Source organism: Piliocolobus tephrosceles, chromosome 15, assembly GCF_002776525.5.
Source record: "Piliocolobus tephrosceles isolate RC106 chromosome 15, ASM277652v3, whole genome shotgun sequence".
Lineage (NCBI taxonomy): Eukaryota > Metazoa > Chordata > Mammalia > Primates > Cercopithecidae > Piliocolobus > Piliocolobus tephrosceles.
The window spans coordinates 65215484-65231790 of record NC_045448.1 but is presented as its reverse complement, the minus strand read 5'-3'; the positions used below and the strand labels follow the sequence as shown (position 1 = coordinate 65231790).

The 16307-nt window shown below is 43.2% G+C and overlaps 1 protein-coding gene across 2 annotated transcripts in view; it reads left to right on the top strand.

Annotated features, from left to right (window-relative positions):
• SERTAD2 (SERTA domain containing 2) overlaps positions 1 to 15897 on the top strand; it is a 128814-nt gene extending 112917 nt beyond the window's left edge. For both annotated transcript variants that reach the window (XM_023223964.1, XM_023223963.1), the window contains exon 2: positions 10593 to 15897. In XM_023223964.1, the coding sequence (XP_023079732.1) occupies positions 10597 to 11541 (945 nt within the window). In that variant the 5' untranslated portion in view covers positions 10593 to 10596 and the 3' untranslated portion in view covers positions 11542 to 15897. The remainder of the gene's footprint in view (positions 1 to 10592) is intronic.
• Positions 15898 to 16307: the final 410 nt, after the last annotated feature.

Sequence of the window (16307 nt, the reverse complement as noted above, 5' to 3'; positions counted from 1 at the left end):
TTCCTACTCTAAGCCCCCCACCCCCTTGACATTGTTTATTAAGGGTCTCTAGCGTGAGGGAGAAAAACAATGTATCTTTAGGGAAAAGATGCTACAGGAGGATTGGAACAGAATCCCATCCAAGCAATTATAAATACAGGAGAAAAAAAATTTTCATTATGCTGGAGAATGGGGGTTGGGCAATGCTAGCTAGCCTTTACTAGTAAAGCACTTAATCTTATGGGGAAAATTGTCAAATCTGAGAATTCCTTACCCTAATGTTAATGAGGCCTTAGATTCAAAATGCTAAAAACATCATATTCTGACACCAAATTATTATGAAGTAGCATCACAATTCAAATGATTATAATATATATGTTTATACTTCCCAATTTTCAAATGGGGAGACTCATTATAACATTTCATCTATTATGAGCATTATTATTGAACGTACAACATCATATAACCTGAACTTGTAATTTAAATAGAAAGAATTTCAGCAAGTAGTTACACATAATAATCTTGCTTCATTATCTCCCTAAGGTTAACTGTGTTACATTTTATAATTAAATGGCCCCTCCCCATTGTCCTTTCTGAAGGGTTTTCCCAAATAACTGCCTGAAGTGGTATCTGTTCAGTATGGAGATAATTTATAGTTATTAAGACGTAGCAAGTAGGCTTAATAAAGGCATCTATACTGGTAAAAGTCTTAGCCAAATTTATTGAGACTCGTTGTTTTATTGGGAGCCCATGTTGGAAGCCCCACTGGAAATTCTGAACTGTTGGTTTCTCCACATTCACATCTCATGACTTGGGTGTGTGTTTGTTGTTGTGTGTTTGTTCTCATTTCAGGAATCCTCCAGGGATTCTAACCATGGTTTTTGAAACATCAGTGTTAACTTTTACATACAGGGAAACAACTTTTCCTATACACAGTACTTCCAGAGTTTGAACCATATCATAATTTAATTTATTTTGGCCTTGGAAAAGCTCCCAGCTTGCTTAGCATTGTTCTGTGGATACCTGAATTTGAAAACAATCTTGAAAATGTATATACTTTGAGAGCTGTAGGTAGAAATTGCAGTGAAGAATCGCTTCTGCGCTCCTTGCTGCTCGGCTGCGCCCCCTCGTGGCTGGATGTGATGTGCTGTCTGGCAGAGTTTAAAGAGTTCCAACTTGAATTGGGCGTGCTTGTTTACATGGAGCAGTAATAGCTTTCTTCTGTGTGAAAAAAAAACCTATCAAATTAATATAATAGTTTTCATTGGGGGTGTGAGTAATTTATTGTGCTTATTTTTATATGTTTTAATTTTAAAAATATGTATTGGCGTGTTGTGGTTTGTAACTTTTTATTATGGAAAATTCCAAACACACTCAAAAGTAAAAAGCGAGAGTACAATGCACTGCCTTGTACTTATCAGCCAGCCTCAGCAGGTATCAACATTTTGTCAAATCTCGTTTCATCTACATGGCCAGGCTTTGGGTTTTTTGTTTGTTTGTTTGTTTGTTTTGGAGTATTTTAAAGCAAATTCCAGGCATCAGAGCATATTATGTTTTTGTTAACTTCAGGTAAAAAACTGTATAATCCTGCTCAATCTTTTACTTGAATTAAGTGTGCCATTCCCATGTAATCCTTTTTCTTTATAAATTAAAAAAAAAAATCCTTAAAACTGAGAAAACAAATAAAGCTTTTTTCTTTCTAATTTTTTTTTTTAGATCGAGTGTACCATACTTTTAGCCAGAATCCTTAGGTAAAATAAAACAATTGACAGCATTCTCATTGTCCTTGGAAGAAGGTGATTGGTGTCCATAGCTTCATAAGAGTTGGGATTAAAACTTAAAATTCCCAGCTGGCAGAGGAACCACTGAGACAGGATATTAGAAACATTTTATACCACTTGACAGTTGTATTCTAAAAAGCCTATTTTCTTTCCAGATGTGTACTAACAAGGCCATAATTTAGTCTAAAGAAATATTTATTTGAAATATTCCCTCCCAGAATTTGACTACATTTTGCTTACTAAATGCAGTCGTCAACATTTTTAAAAATTATTTTACTAGGAGAAAAGATTATATTTGACAAACCTCCAGTATTGGAAATTGCCTTCAATTTAATAGAAGCATGTAAAAATCTGAGAGGAGAAACTAGAATTTTAAAAATTTGAACTTCAGAAAACAACCCCAAACAGTAAAGGTTGTTTCTTAAATTTACTTAGGGCTTGACTTCCTGGTCGAATTTCAGTGTATCGTCAGGCTTCCCCGCCCCCTGCCCTCTTCTCCACTGTCAAGAAAGCCAGGATTGCTCCTGCAGGTCTTCGTCAAATGCAGGGTCTGATCTTGCACAAACAGCCTAAGTTGCGTTGCCCTGCGGGCCCCCGCGCGGCCGGTGCGCAGCGGGAGAGCCCGGAGGAGGCGCCGGCAGCAAACAGTGGTATCGGGTTACAGGTTCAGAATATCGCTGGAGCACTGGTGACTGGCTTGATCTAGTGACTGGCTTTATAATTACATTGCCGATTTGTTAGGGGAGGCTTTGTCTTCCTTACCAATTAGCATGGATGTTACTGCAGGGGCCTCAAATTCTGGATGAGCTTTGGTTTTTTGTGTGTGTGTTTTTTAAAGCATCCCAATCCATAGAACTTCATGGGTTCTGTTACTAATACTTCCTCTTGTCTTTGGGCATCCTTACCCTGTCTGTAAATAAGCCAGAGACGGTCTCTCCCTGTTGGAATTTTTGCCCCTGTTTCTGCCCACTCCCTGGGCCCGACGCAGTTGTTTTGGGGTCCGAGGTCTACTTTTGCTCTTTGGATACCCCAGCACCTCCCCGCACCGTGCTGGAGGGAACAGCCCACATCCCGTGCCTGCTGCAGTGTCAGGACACACGAGGCCCGGCTGAGGACGCGCCTGTTTCTCTTAGCTTCCTTTCTGATTCCGCCAGCATCATCCGCCACTGCAACCTTTTCAGGGCAGCCTCTTTGTTTTCGCTGGTGTGTTTTCTTGTTCCTTGAGGGAGGAGGGTGTTAAAAGCCTGGACATGATCAGATTTCTTAGTCCAGTGTGCTGTTTAAGGTGTAATATTTTAAGTGTAGAAAGTTGTCTGAGCAAATAGCTTCCCCCAATTAGGATCGGGCTTCTCCTTCCTGCTCAGAAGTTGCTGTGTCACACTAGGACAGCAGCCTCGAGGCAGAGCGCTGGGGTCCTCAGCGTCCCGCCCTCAGGCTGGTGGGAGGTTCCCTTTTGTCATGAACAGAGGCTCTCCCACTTGGATGCCTCAAAAGCAGGGTCCTAAACGCATTGGAAGGCCAGCCTGTGGAGTGAGGAGAAGAGAAACAGCATATTCTGTGTTTCAGAAGTTGTCTCAAAACAATCCTGGCCCTACTTCGAGCCTCTTTTCGGCTCAGAAGTCTGCCACACGCCCAGCTAATTTTACCGGGGGCACCCCTTTCTTCCACCACCACCGCCAAGAGACACCAGGAGAATGAATGTGTTCCACTTAGGGCTGTGGGCTTTGATGGCACAGGATGTCAGGGGAAGGGAAGGACCGCTGCCAGGCTTCTTGTAAGACAATTGCCACACGTCTTCTCTCAGCTTTTTTCTGACAAAGAAGTGGGTGCATGAGGGCAGATCACTACTTTGAGCGTTGGCATTGGGGTAAAGGCCTCATCTTTCTTGTTTTAGTGTTAGCATTGGCACCTCTGGACTCGTCAGCAACCAGTGGTCACACCAGCAGCCATATGGGACAATGTGTCTGATGAGGTTAGGGATACGACTCGTTAAAGCTCCCCTTTGAATTAGGAGCCTTTTTGCTGAGAGCTGTTAGCTAGCGTTTTGAAAACGTTCCTGTTGAAGTATAGTGTGCATGTGGAGCCGTGCAGGATCCCGCTTGTGCAGGCCGGTGACTCATCACGAGGCAGGCCCCAGCTGCGCTCTCCACCCAGGTGAGCGGCAGAGCATGGCCAGCTCGCCCCACTAGCCGCCGGTACACCACGGCAGACACGGGAGTTCAGTGTTGCCTTGTTACCTGACTTTTAAAACAACATACCACTTAATTGTGAAGCCTGCTGCACTCTTGAGAAGAGAGCATACAGAATGTCTAGTTGTTGCTGTTTCCCAAAAGGAAATTGGAAAAAGTTCTTGAAAAGGTGCACAAGGTACAAACCAGTTGGGCTTCTAAGGCGATGCTTTCCTGGGTTCCCCATCTATCCCCACACCGGGTCAGGGTGGTGCCGAGCTGCACAAGCCCCAGGGTTGCAGGACCAGGTGTCTCCACTCAATCTTTGATTCCTTTTTGGTCACAAGACCAGTCACACCTTCCCCAATTATTTCCTCTCTTAAGAATTTAGAACTAAGCTGTCAACTTTGACCCCCTTTTAAAGTCCTTTTGTGGCATGAATTCGCTTTCTCCAGACACTGAGTAGAAAAGTCTATCAAGAGTTTTCCTTCTGCCCAGGCTAATGACAGTCATTTGGGATGAATCAAGTTAAAATACAATGCAGAGTGTTACATCTATGAAGACTTTTGCATCTTTTTTTGATTGGCACAGAGAAACCCAGCAAGCCAGTCTTGCTGAGGAGGGCTCCCTGTGCAGGCCTCCTACAGCCCCCGCACTGCCTGCAGGGTCTGTCCAGGGAGCTACCAGGATGCTGTGATGTCTGCAGAGGCTGGGGTGAGCCTGCAGGTTAAAGCAGTAGTTTTTGTTGTTGGTGGTAGGATGACAGAAGCGGTAGTTTGGAAAAGTCGATTTAATAGTCTCACTTAAAAAAATCATAACATCTATTTTGACAGTTCAAATAACATTAAAGGACAGTAATTTTTTAAAAAAGAGATTTTAAAGAGGTGTAGCTTTTAAATAGTTGGAAAACATTGAGCTAAAGATAACTTTTTCTGATTCATCTTTTAAAAAATTGTTTGCATTTTTTTTTTTTTGCAAAATGTAGTAGTGGGAGTTGTTACTTACTCTTTTAAACGTAAGTACTATTTCAGTTCCTTTTTGGGCTTTGGATAAGATCCCACCGCCATCACTTTAAGACCCCAGCAAGGAGAATCTGGTCCCCACTGGGCCAGTAGGATCTGACACATCAGTTTGAGAACCTGAGTTTTGTCATTAAAATTGAGTTTAAGACATCTTAACTCTGCATGCAGTGTTTTGTTTTCTAATGTCAGTTGTCAGTTACTATCACAAAAATGCTGTTCATTCCTTTTTGCCCTGCTAAATTAGACACAAATAAGGAAGGCCTTGGGAATCAAGATTCACTGAATAAAGATATCCTCCGGCCTAAACTTGAAATGGCCTGATGAGGAAAAGAAGAAACGGTAGTTCTCAAAGGGAGGTTCCCAGACCAGCATCACCTGAAAGCTTGTTGGAAATGCCGATTCGAGGGCCCCTCCCCAGACATGCTGAAGGAGAAATATGGGAGATGGGGCCCAACCACCGGTGCTTATCAGGCCTCCAGGTGAGCCTAAGGCTTTCCCTTGGTTGAGAAGTGAAGGATGGGAGAGTGGCTCACAGAAGAGCTTCTCAGCTGGAGCTTTCCTGCCTACTCTGTATCTCAGCTGCTGGTGCATTGTGCGACCCTGATCCCACCCTGTAAAACCGTTCAACTCGGAGGTCTGTGCAACCCTCCCCTTCCTTGGATCCTCCCTCCCAGACACAGTTCTCACTCAAGGACACACACACATACACACACACAACTGTCTCTGTTTTTACAGTGCTGCCCTGGCTGCCTCTTGGTGTCTTTCCTCATTATTTCCACTTACCGTTCGTGTATTCAGTGACTATCTACGGAGCATCTTGTGTTGGAGACTGCCGTATGCTGAGAGTACAGAAGTGAACAAAACACACACACCGTCTGTGCCCTGGGGGGCTCACTATCTTGAGACGGGAAACAGATACGAAGAGACAGTCCCACCTTAAATATAAATTTCAAATAGGCTACGAATCTATTTCCACTGGTCTCCCGGCTGCCCCCAGCCCACAGTAATCTCTCAGATTCCTTACGGTGGGAGTCACTCAGATTCTGGAATTGCAAAACCCCAAAAAGTCAAGTCATTCAGGCACCTGGTCCTCTGGTCCTTTGACTTCTGAGGACACTTCTAGTGAGTGACATTTGTTACTTTTGAGCATCTGCCCAGATTGTAGCTTTTGAGGGCGGGGTCCTTCCTAATGAAAAGTTGCACAGTTGAAAACTAGTTTTGGTGTACAGAGTTGTGTTTAGTATGAAATTTCCTGGAAAACTCCAGAAGTTTTCATTTATGTCATTACCTGTGAGTTTTGTTCTTTATGTTTGAAACTTGGTTTGCTGCAGTTAATAGTTGCTAAAATTAATGTTTAGAAAACCAGAATGCTAGGAATTTGTTTCTGAAAAGTTTATTGGGGAGGGAGGTCATTTGATCTCAAACCTCATGCTAAGAGCCAATGACTATTCAGTAGAAAAGTGGCTGTGGTTAGTTTTAGGCCCCTTGGGGTGGGCAGAAGAAGGAGGAGCACCCACATGATTCCTCCACGTGGGAGTCTCCAGCCCCACCCTGGAGCTCAGGGTCACTTTGGGTCTTTGTCTAGAAAAATTGGGTAGAAGGCATGGGTTTTTTAGGCTTTGGTCTTCACCAGCCAAGGGAGGAGATGAAATGGAGTGTCAAAGCCCTGGGGTGACCCAGGAAGCCAGTGGGTCACAGGCCCCCCTTTCGTGAACTCCAGGCCCACCCTCCACAGGAACCACAGCCCCTCCCTAGAGTTACCTAGACGTCCTTAGCGAGCTCCTGCTACTCCATCTTCAAGTTGCAGCCCAGTGAGGCCTTTTTGAAAGGCCCCTTGCCTCTCCAAAGGGAGGTTAAAGAACTATTGTTATTTTCTTAGAGTGCCTGAGGAAAGAGAGGCTTCTGAGGAGCTAGGAGCTGGGCCGACCCTGACCTTGGCCAGCCTGAGCCAGGCCCAGAGAGGCCCGGAGGGGCTGATGCGCCTGGCTTCTTGCCCTCTGGTTCTTGAGGGCATGTCGTGTCTTTTCTCCTTTAAATTGGGCCCTGCGTAAGGAGGTGGTTGTTACGCAAAACCCTGAGAGTGAGAGTTCCCACTGCCCTCCCCATCTAGGAGTTGGAGGCCTCTTCTGAATATGCTCATTGTAATGTTACTGCAGTGTGTCAGGCAAACTTAAGGAAAATGACTTCACTTTTTATTATGTTGCATTGTATTCCTTTCTGTAACAGCTTAGATAGAATTAGGATTAAAAATTAAGATGATAGGCATTTTACAGTCTTACTGGGTGTGTGGAGTCAGTTTTGCCTTATAATATAATACAAAATAGAGAAATGGTTTTTGCAAACCTGCCTTGAGGTACACTTCCTCAGGGGTCCTTATTCACACCTCTGAAGCGCATCCAAGATTTGGTGTGTGTGTCTGTTCCTGCTCACAGATTTTGCTTACCGAGCCCTCTGCCCTCCCCTTCCAGGCAGCATTACAGATGTCTTATCAGGCTTTCTCTAAATCATTAGGATTAGCACACAGCTCTGGCCAGCTGGATCATTCTAATTGGAAATTAGGTGCTTCTCACATTGAAATCCTTCTGAAAATATCTCCAAAGATCTCTTTCAGCTATGGGAATTCTACTAAATGCCTATGGTCATGCCTATTGCATGACCTGTATACTTTTTAAATATGTGAATTCTGTAGATTCAGTGATTATTTCTAGAAAAATGCATTATTTAAAAGTTCTGTTGTTCTAGTAACAAGTCTTAAAAAGACAATTCTGCATTGATGACTATAAGAAGAGTCTACACCATCTTCCCTAAATGTTACCTCTCCTCCAGAAAACCGATAAAAATCACTAGCTTATCACAGTGGCGATAAGCTAGTTTGTTTTCGGTTGTATTTTGTTTTACGCTTATGGACAGTGCTTCTCAAGCTTCCTGTGACAAGGGGCTCTCTTGGTTCCCTGGCCCCCCAGCTCCTAGCTCCTCAGAAGCCTCTCTTTCCTCAGGCACTCTAAGAAAATAACAATAGTTCCAGGCTAGGCCTGGAGTTCACGAAAGGGGGGCCTGTGACCCACTGGCTTCCTAGGTCACCCTGGGGCTTTGACACTCCACTTTATCTCCTCTATCTTTCATAGACTTTAGTAAGATGCAATAAAAATAATTACCATGAAATGAAATAAAAATACAAAGTTATGGAAAATGGAAGCCCCATTAAAAAAAAATTCCATGTACAGACATACAATTACTGTGTACATTTGCTGTAAAAGTTTCTAAATAATAAAATGTCTCTCCATATCTCATCATGGACCAGTAACAGTTCACAGACAGGCACCATCTGTGGCCACACTTCAAGAAACATTGTTTTAGAGTGTGTATTTATCTGTGTACTCACACATTTAAGTGTGTTGCCATGATCACATTATAACATAACATAGATCTTAGAACTTTATATGAGAATTAAATGCACTTAGTAAGCTCTTTAGCAAAAGTGAAATTTTTCTATAAGTATTTAAATGCTTAAATTATAAGCAAATACCAATAGTATACTCGTGAATACAGTTATATGTTTCAAAACCCAATTGTCCAGTAGCACCTCTGATGCATGAACTAGAAAATGTTTTGCAATGTGAGATGAAACCACCTCCACTCTGATTCACCTTCAAGTTTAAACAGATACTTTAGATAGGAAATGTTCTATGCAAAGTAAATACACAAATGAGACTTTTAGCACTAAACAGTAGGAAATATGTCTATCACATGGAGTATTAGAGAAACCAGCTGTTACTATCATCACCTTTCTTGTCCTGGAGAACAGTTAATTACTGGACTGGTCATTGTGATTGACAGCCATTTTTTAAATGTTAACAAAATGAGGGGAAATGTTTCATGCAAGTAACTCCACATTCTTCGTAAGCATTAACAAATCTCAAGCCAGTTCTGATGTTGATAGGTCGCAGCTTGTTCATCTGTCTCTTCTGGAGACTGAGACATGAGGTAAGATGGCCTCAAGTGGCAGGCTGCATGTCCACCTGTATACTGGCCTTGAGGGCAGCATGGCCTGCTTTCTGACAAAGTATGAGAAAGAAGTTCTGTGAAGTTTATATTCCATTTAGCCTTATTTCTTTAGGACGAGACTTGAAATTCAAAATGGTGATCAGGTGCAGGAGGGGATGTTTAGCCTCTTGAAGGCCAGGGTATTCACGTGGGCTGCCCACTGGGCCTGGCCAAGTGCCTACGACAGTGTAGATGTGGAGAAGTTAATAGAGGATTGAATGAGGTGTGATCAATCAGCTGAAGCAGTTCATTAAAAGGTAAGTGGCATTTAGAAGAGAAATTGGATAACTACAAAGCAGTTGCCTATATATGAAGACATGAGAGTGAGTCACACTAAGGACAGGATTAGCAGGAGTCCCTGAGAATGCTGTAGTGGGAGACGGGGATGGTGAGGGAGCAAGCATGGGCCCGGCTTCATTCGAACCATGATCCTCACCTGAACGCCAAAAGACAGATTTCTTGTTAAATGGTTAGAAAGTGAGGTCTTTGAGCCAAAGGCTAATGGACTTGAGATTGTTCCGTTTAGACAGTAGACGTTCTGAAAGGAGATGGTGATCTTGGAGGGTCGGAAGGACCACTCCCCAGAAGGTGACAACCAGATGACAAAACGTATTCAGTAAGGCCAGAGCAAGAGAGGACAGTCTGGCCTGTGAGCAGCAGGCGAGGTGGGGCAGGAGTTCCTCGCTGCAGTTTTAAAATTCCACCCATTACCGGATTCTCAGGGTCTGAGATACGAGGTCATGGTTTCTTCAAAATACGCATGTATCTCTAGAATCACAGGAGGTATTTTGTTAGGAAATGTGTCAAGTACCCAAACAGCAATGCTTATAATCAGAGTTAATTAATTTAAAATGAATCCAGTTGTCTTCAGGCATAACTATGCGTGGATGAAATTGAGCCAAGGCAAAACTTAGGCTGGGAAATACGCATTCCTCCACTTGATTCGACAATGGAAAGTGGTGGCGGCTCAGTCACTGTGGTCATTTAACACACGCGCAGTGCTTTACCGCATGTCACCAACCAGGCAGAAAGGCTCTATGCTTAATGAGGAAGGAAAAGCATTTTGAAAGCATACACAGTTCTACCCAAATTATACATGTTCTCTTTCTTTAACTTGGTTCTTTTAATCCTTTAAGAAGTGCTCAAGCTGTAATCTGTGACACCTATATCTGTTTAGGTCATAGCGTTATAAGTGTTTTCTTGGGCTTTAAAAATAAATCTACTTGGGGGAGGGAAGTTGAACCTGCATGATAATCTTAGGCATGCGAACACAAGCACATGAGCTGAGAAAGTCAAAATCATGGTTTCCATGGTAACTCTTAACTTGTCTGTGTCGTACACATTTCTCAAGAAATACACTCACTAGACTACCTAGTGATAAAAATTGCTCCACAGGCATACAAAGGTGGATTTTCTAACTCTCTCGTATTGTAAAAGGTCTTCCTTCCTCCCACCCCTAATTAATCCACATGTACTTGTAAATAACCCTGGGCAGGAAACTGAGGTCCAAGTCCTGCCCTCTAAAATTGGTCTCTTTTTTTATGGTAGAAATCAGCTTTCATGTGATTAATGCCATTTCCTCCCTCTCCCCTCTGCAGATTTATGTTGGGTAAAGGAGGAAAACGGAAGTTTGATGAGCATGAAGATGGGCTGGAAGGCAAAATCGTGTCTCCCTGTGACGGTCCATCCAAGGTGTCTTACACCTTACAGCGTCAGACTATCTTCAACATTTCCCTTATGAAACTCTATAACCACAGGCCCCTGACAGAGCCCAGCTTGCAAAAGACCGTTTTAATTAACAACATGTTGAGGCGGATCCAGGAGGAACTCAAACAGGAAGGCAGCCTGAGGCCCATGTTCACCCCCTCCTCCCAGCCCACCACCGAGCCCAGTGACAGCTACCGAGAGGCCCCGCCGGCCTTCAGCCACCTGGCGCCCCCATCCTCCCACCCCTGCGACCTCGGAAGCACTACGCCCCTGGAGGCCTGCCTCACCCCAGCCTCGCTGCTCGAGGACGACGATGACACGTTTTGCACCTCCCAGGCCATGCAGCCCACGGCTCCCACCAAACTGTCACCTCCAACCCTCTCACCAGAAAAGGACAGTTTCTCCTCTGCCTTGGACGAGATCGAGGAACTCTGTCCCACATCTACCTCCACAGAGGCGGCCGCGGCTGCGAGGGACAGCGTGAAAGGGACCTCCAGCGAGGCTGGTGCCCAGAAACCCGACGGTCCTCAAGAGAGCCGCGCAGATGACTCAAAACTGATGGACTCTCTGCCTGGGAATTTTGAAATAACGACGTCCACGGGTTTCCTCACAGACTTGACCCTGGATGACATCCTGTTTGCTGACATTGATACGTCCATGTATGATTTTGACCCCTGCACTTCCTCATCAGGGACAGCCTCAAAAATGGCCCCTGTGTCTGCCGACGACCTCCTCAAAACTCTGGCTCCTTACAGCAGTCAGCCTGTCGCCCCAAGTCAGCCTTTCAAAATGGACCTCACAGAGCTGGACCACATCATGGAGGTGCTTGTCGGGTCCTAAGACCCAGGGACCCAGCGACTGTGCCCACCCAGACCCCAGAGCGTTCCCATAACCCTGACAATTCTCCACACTGTGCATGCACCCTTGCTTGCCTTTTTCAGAGAAAAAGAAAATTTTACAACAGGATCACACTAGTTTTTGCTTTGAGCAGAGTTGGAGTGCCTTCATCCAAGTATGACCACTTGTAATACACTTTTTTGAGTGGTTCCTCAGAGACCTACTACCCTGGTTTAGGAAAGAATCCATTCGAAGACAATGTTGCAATGTTGAATGACAAAAATAAACAGTTCAAGTGAAGCACAAGGATTAAGTTGGGAAAGCTGTAAATTGCATGTGCATATTTGTCTATTTTTTCTATAAGTTTTATTGCAAGAGGTAAAGAAAACTATATATATATATATATACACACACACACACACACATATATATATATATATATATCTTATTTAGATAATCTCAGTACCTTTTCTGGCATTTTCGCCCTGTATAGGTTGACTTGGCAATTCGGCCTTTTTAGAGGCATTAACTACTCCTCGTAAGTGTTGCATTTACATGGCTGTTTAGAAAACTGCTGCCCAAATTTATTTTATATTTTTGTACAGATTCTGCAGTTTATGATATTGTTTTTCTAAAAACAAATGCTGTTTATACATATGAGATAGCTATTTTGATAGGATTTGCTCACATAGTTCCTGCAAACTTCAGATGTACAAGTTGCACTTGTACTTTTATAGAGTCGTAATGTTTTATATGTGTATGGTGCAAGAGAAAATTGGATCAAATCAATCTGCAGTTGATGTCCCCAAATGCAAACACAGGCACACACGTACACACACATAAACGCACACACACAGCGCTTTAAGAAAGGGCCAGGTGATATCACACCCAAATTTCACAAACACTGACCCCCTGGCACCAACACCTGCCAGTACTGTGACTTCCAAAGCCAGAGCCACATGTGCTCAGCAAACTTGCATTAAGCAGTTGGCGGAAGATGGCTGTGGAGCTGGGGGTTTAAGTGATGGTTCTCTTTTGCTCCCTCTTTTGAGGGTAGAGCTACCATCTTAAGAGTGTATTTATGCCAAGTTTGTGCTTTTAATTGTTTTTATTTTGTTTTTTAATGAAAACCCAGATCTTTCCTTTTTGGCATAATTTTTATGATGGCCTGAAATTTTACATCCGAACAAAATTTTATGAAAAGCAACCAACTTCTTCATGGAACTCAGCCCTGTTGCAATGCTTAGGGCCCTTAAAGAAGAAAATCTCCCCAGAAGGCATCCATCAGTTGCTAAATTGTCTTCTGCAGCTTCCTTTCCTTAGAGTTTTCCTTCTGTTGCTAAGAGCTGAAAGTGGCATCTTCATGATCACCACAGTGAGCTTGGCTCACCTCGGCCGGCCCGGGATGCACTCTTACAACATGTGTGACTCTTGAACTTGGATTTCATCACATTACGTCACAGCTTCCCATCTGGTTGCTTTCCTAAATCAGCTACTTTACACTTGTCAAGGCTGTTTTACCCCAAAACTCAGACAGGACTTTCTATGCATGTTTTCCCTCCCGCCCCCAATCTCCACCCCACCCCTAACCCCCGCCCACCTTATCTCCCAGGACACACTTGAGAAGTAGCTTTTTATTCCTAGTGGTGTACATTTAATTTTAAAAAGTTTGCAATGTATCATGCTTGTTGCCGAAACTGTTTATGGCCTTCTTGTTTCAGTTTTTTCTTTTCTTCCAATGGTACTTTAGCTGTTGAGTGCCGGTTACAACCTATATTGTTATGCAGATGGCTTCTTTAGGAATAACTTTTATATTTATTTAAAAATGTTTAAATTATGGGATTTTGTTTTGTTGTTGTTGTTGTCGTCTTTGTTGTTGGTCATTTGTCACTATTCAGTCACCTGTTCTGCTCACTTCTTGCCATGGATCAAATTGGGTCTTTCTGGCTAATTACAAAAGACAACTTTATAAAATGGCACTTTAAGCAAGCCATAGATAGTTTTATTTTTGTAATGCACATGGCAAAGCAAAGATGTTTGTGATGAAGGAACTGCTCATCTAAGCAAAAGTTTTGAGTGTGATATGATAAAGTCTTTCTACATTCTAATTTCTTCCCCCACTTGAATGTGTTTTAAAGGCTAGTTATCAACTCAGTAGAGCAGTGAGAAACTGATCAAATTGCACTTGTTCTCCTACAAGCAACCTCCATGCAGACACCTCGTACTGCTACAGGTGTGTCATTTCCTTTAATAGGACCAGGGACCATGCAACTGAGGTGAGGGTTGTAGTAGATGCTTCCAGTGTCAGTGTGCCTGTTAATTTTAAGAGCTTTCCTTTCTTGCAGAGTACAAGTCTGCCCAGATTCCATGCTTTCTATAACTGGAAGACCCGGCAAACCTGCCACATGCTGCACACATCTACCTACATACACATATACAATAGTATTGATGATTCTGAACAATAACAGGGTACAACAGTTGGTTTGCTATTGTTAGAAAGTGATTTACAGTAACTTACAACAACTGTACTTTTGTTGGATTAGCAAATCATGTGTTTAAACAAATCCCGTATGTTGGGCAACAGTTCAAATAAGCACGGAGAAGTGTTGCCCAAACTTGGTTCTCTGACTCTCATGTATTTGTAAGGCTGGGCTTCAAAATCAAAACAAAACCCCCAATAACAGCAGGCAAATGCTTTTTAACTCTGACACCCTTGCCATAAATCCTTGATACTCAAAGTGTAACAAGAAAGACATGGAAAATTAGCAGCCCATTTTCAGAAAGATCAAAATGATCTAGGGTTCTAATTGCCTTTGCATCCTATTCTTACAAAGTGATGTCCCAACAGGGAACAGTAGGAGCTGGAGTGGGATCTCCAAGTCCCAGTTTGAGTGTGGGATGTGCTTCCAGCAGTGCCTTCCCCTTTATGAAAGATATCACACAGCATCCAGGGCCAGGCAGGCAGCTTGAGGTGCCTTCACGAGAAAGCTGAGCTGGGGCTGGGAGAGGACAGTTAGTGATGTGCAATGAAGTGACAAGATGAGAGCAGAATCGCAAGAGCTTTGAATTTGAAGTGAGTTTTTTTTTTTTTTCCCCATAAGTTATTTATTCCTTTTTTCTGTGTAAATATATTTATTTTACTGTGGAGCGCTAACATCTGGATCGTAACATGTGCAGAATGTATGGTAGGAATGTATTCTCTTGTAGGAATGTAAATCTGTATTAAAAGGGGGTCCAAGCGAGGCCCCCAGGTCTTCTCATTGTATGCACAGTCCACATTCATTTTAACTCTTCTCTAATATGGGTCTATTTGAAATATGCAAAAGGTATGGATGAGGAATGTTTTAATACCTCCAAATTTTTAAGAAAAGCATCAAAGGGTTGATATTTTTTAAAGTTTTTTTAGTAGCACTTTCTCTGGATGACAGAAGGGGCAACCACATGGGCACCCTCGTTCATACCAAAGGGTGAGCAGTGGCCAGAGCCTCCTCTGCACCTCTCGAGTGTCTTTACCAATTGAGCTTTTTATCGCCATAGCCCCTTGGAGTGCCCCAACTGCCCTGAGGTCAATCAAGGAAAATTTCTTAATGAAATAAGCTCCAAAGAGCCAAAGTATCAACTTACAGATCGTTTTTAAAGCTTAAATTTATTAACCACCTTTGCGGTAAACAATGAATTATGAATACCGCAGGGCAGCCTTCTTAAATGACAGATGTAAAAAAAGTAATAAGAGACTCTACTTTGTGCAGCGATTGCTAGTCTACTCTATAGGAATTGTCTTAATTTGAAAACCTTGCTGTTACAAATTGGACCTTTATACGTTTTCTAAAAACAATGAAAAGAGCATATTTAACCTTTTCTGGCTGTAAATGGTTACCTTCCTGTAACTGCCCCGCACCTGGAGGCAAGGAGTTGTGTGCGTCCTGCTTATGTACAATTGTTTTCAGTGTTTCTAAGAATGAGTCTGAATGGTTCTTGAAAATTAGCCAGGATCAAATGCTATTGCAGACGAAGCCAATAAGAAGTTGGACTTCTTTTGGGGATAACAAGTTTGGAAGAGAAATGCAGGCCATATGTGCGCATGACCGAGATTTTGAAAAAAGATGTACATAGTGACATGTTTGGTGCATGGTTTTTGAGGAGGGCTTTTGTCAAAAAGGAGGTATAACCTTTCCCCCACAGACCTGAGAGCTGTGCCTTTTCTATGCAATATTACAGACATTACATCGGAACCCAGATGGCTGTATTCACATGTAGGTTTGGGCTGTAATCTAAACAATTGGACAGATTAAATGTACATGGAAATGAGCAGTCTTACTTTTGTAGTTTTATATTATACAATAAACAGTTAAAAGATGAGAGAGGCATGCTTGCAGTTTTCTTTCGATGGGAACTCAACCAGCTTATTTGTGACAATGTGCTCACATTAAGCAAAGTCCAGCAAGAAAGAGCAGCAGGGGGGCCCTGAAGGAGTGGGTGCTGTTGGTCTTCCTGAACCCTCCTGGTCTCAGGAACCACCCTTCTCTCCTGGGTTTCCTCCTGCTGCTTGGACCCTTCTGGACCTTTTTCTCACATCTGTGCCCCAGCTCTGTTTAAAACATTGTTTCTTCCAGGGTTTGGCCCATGCCCAACTCTTCACTGAGCCTCCACTCCTGCTGCCGCTGGCTCTCCCAAGGCGATCTGATCCACTCAGGATTCTCAAAACTGGTCTCCAGCCCCTGCCTCTCTCCTGAGCTCCAGACTTCAGTATCTACCAAGATTTGCTCCCT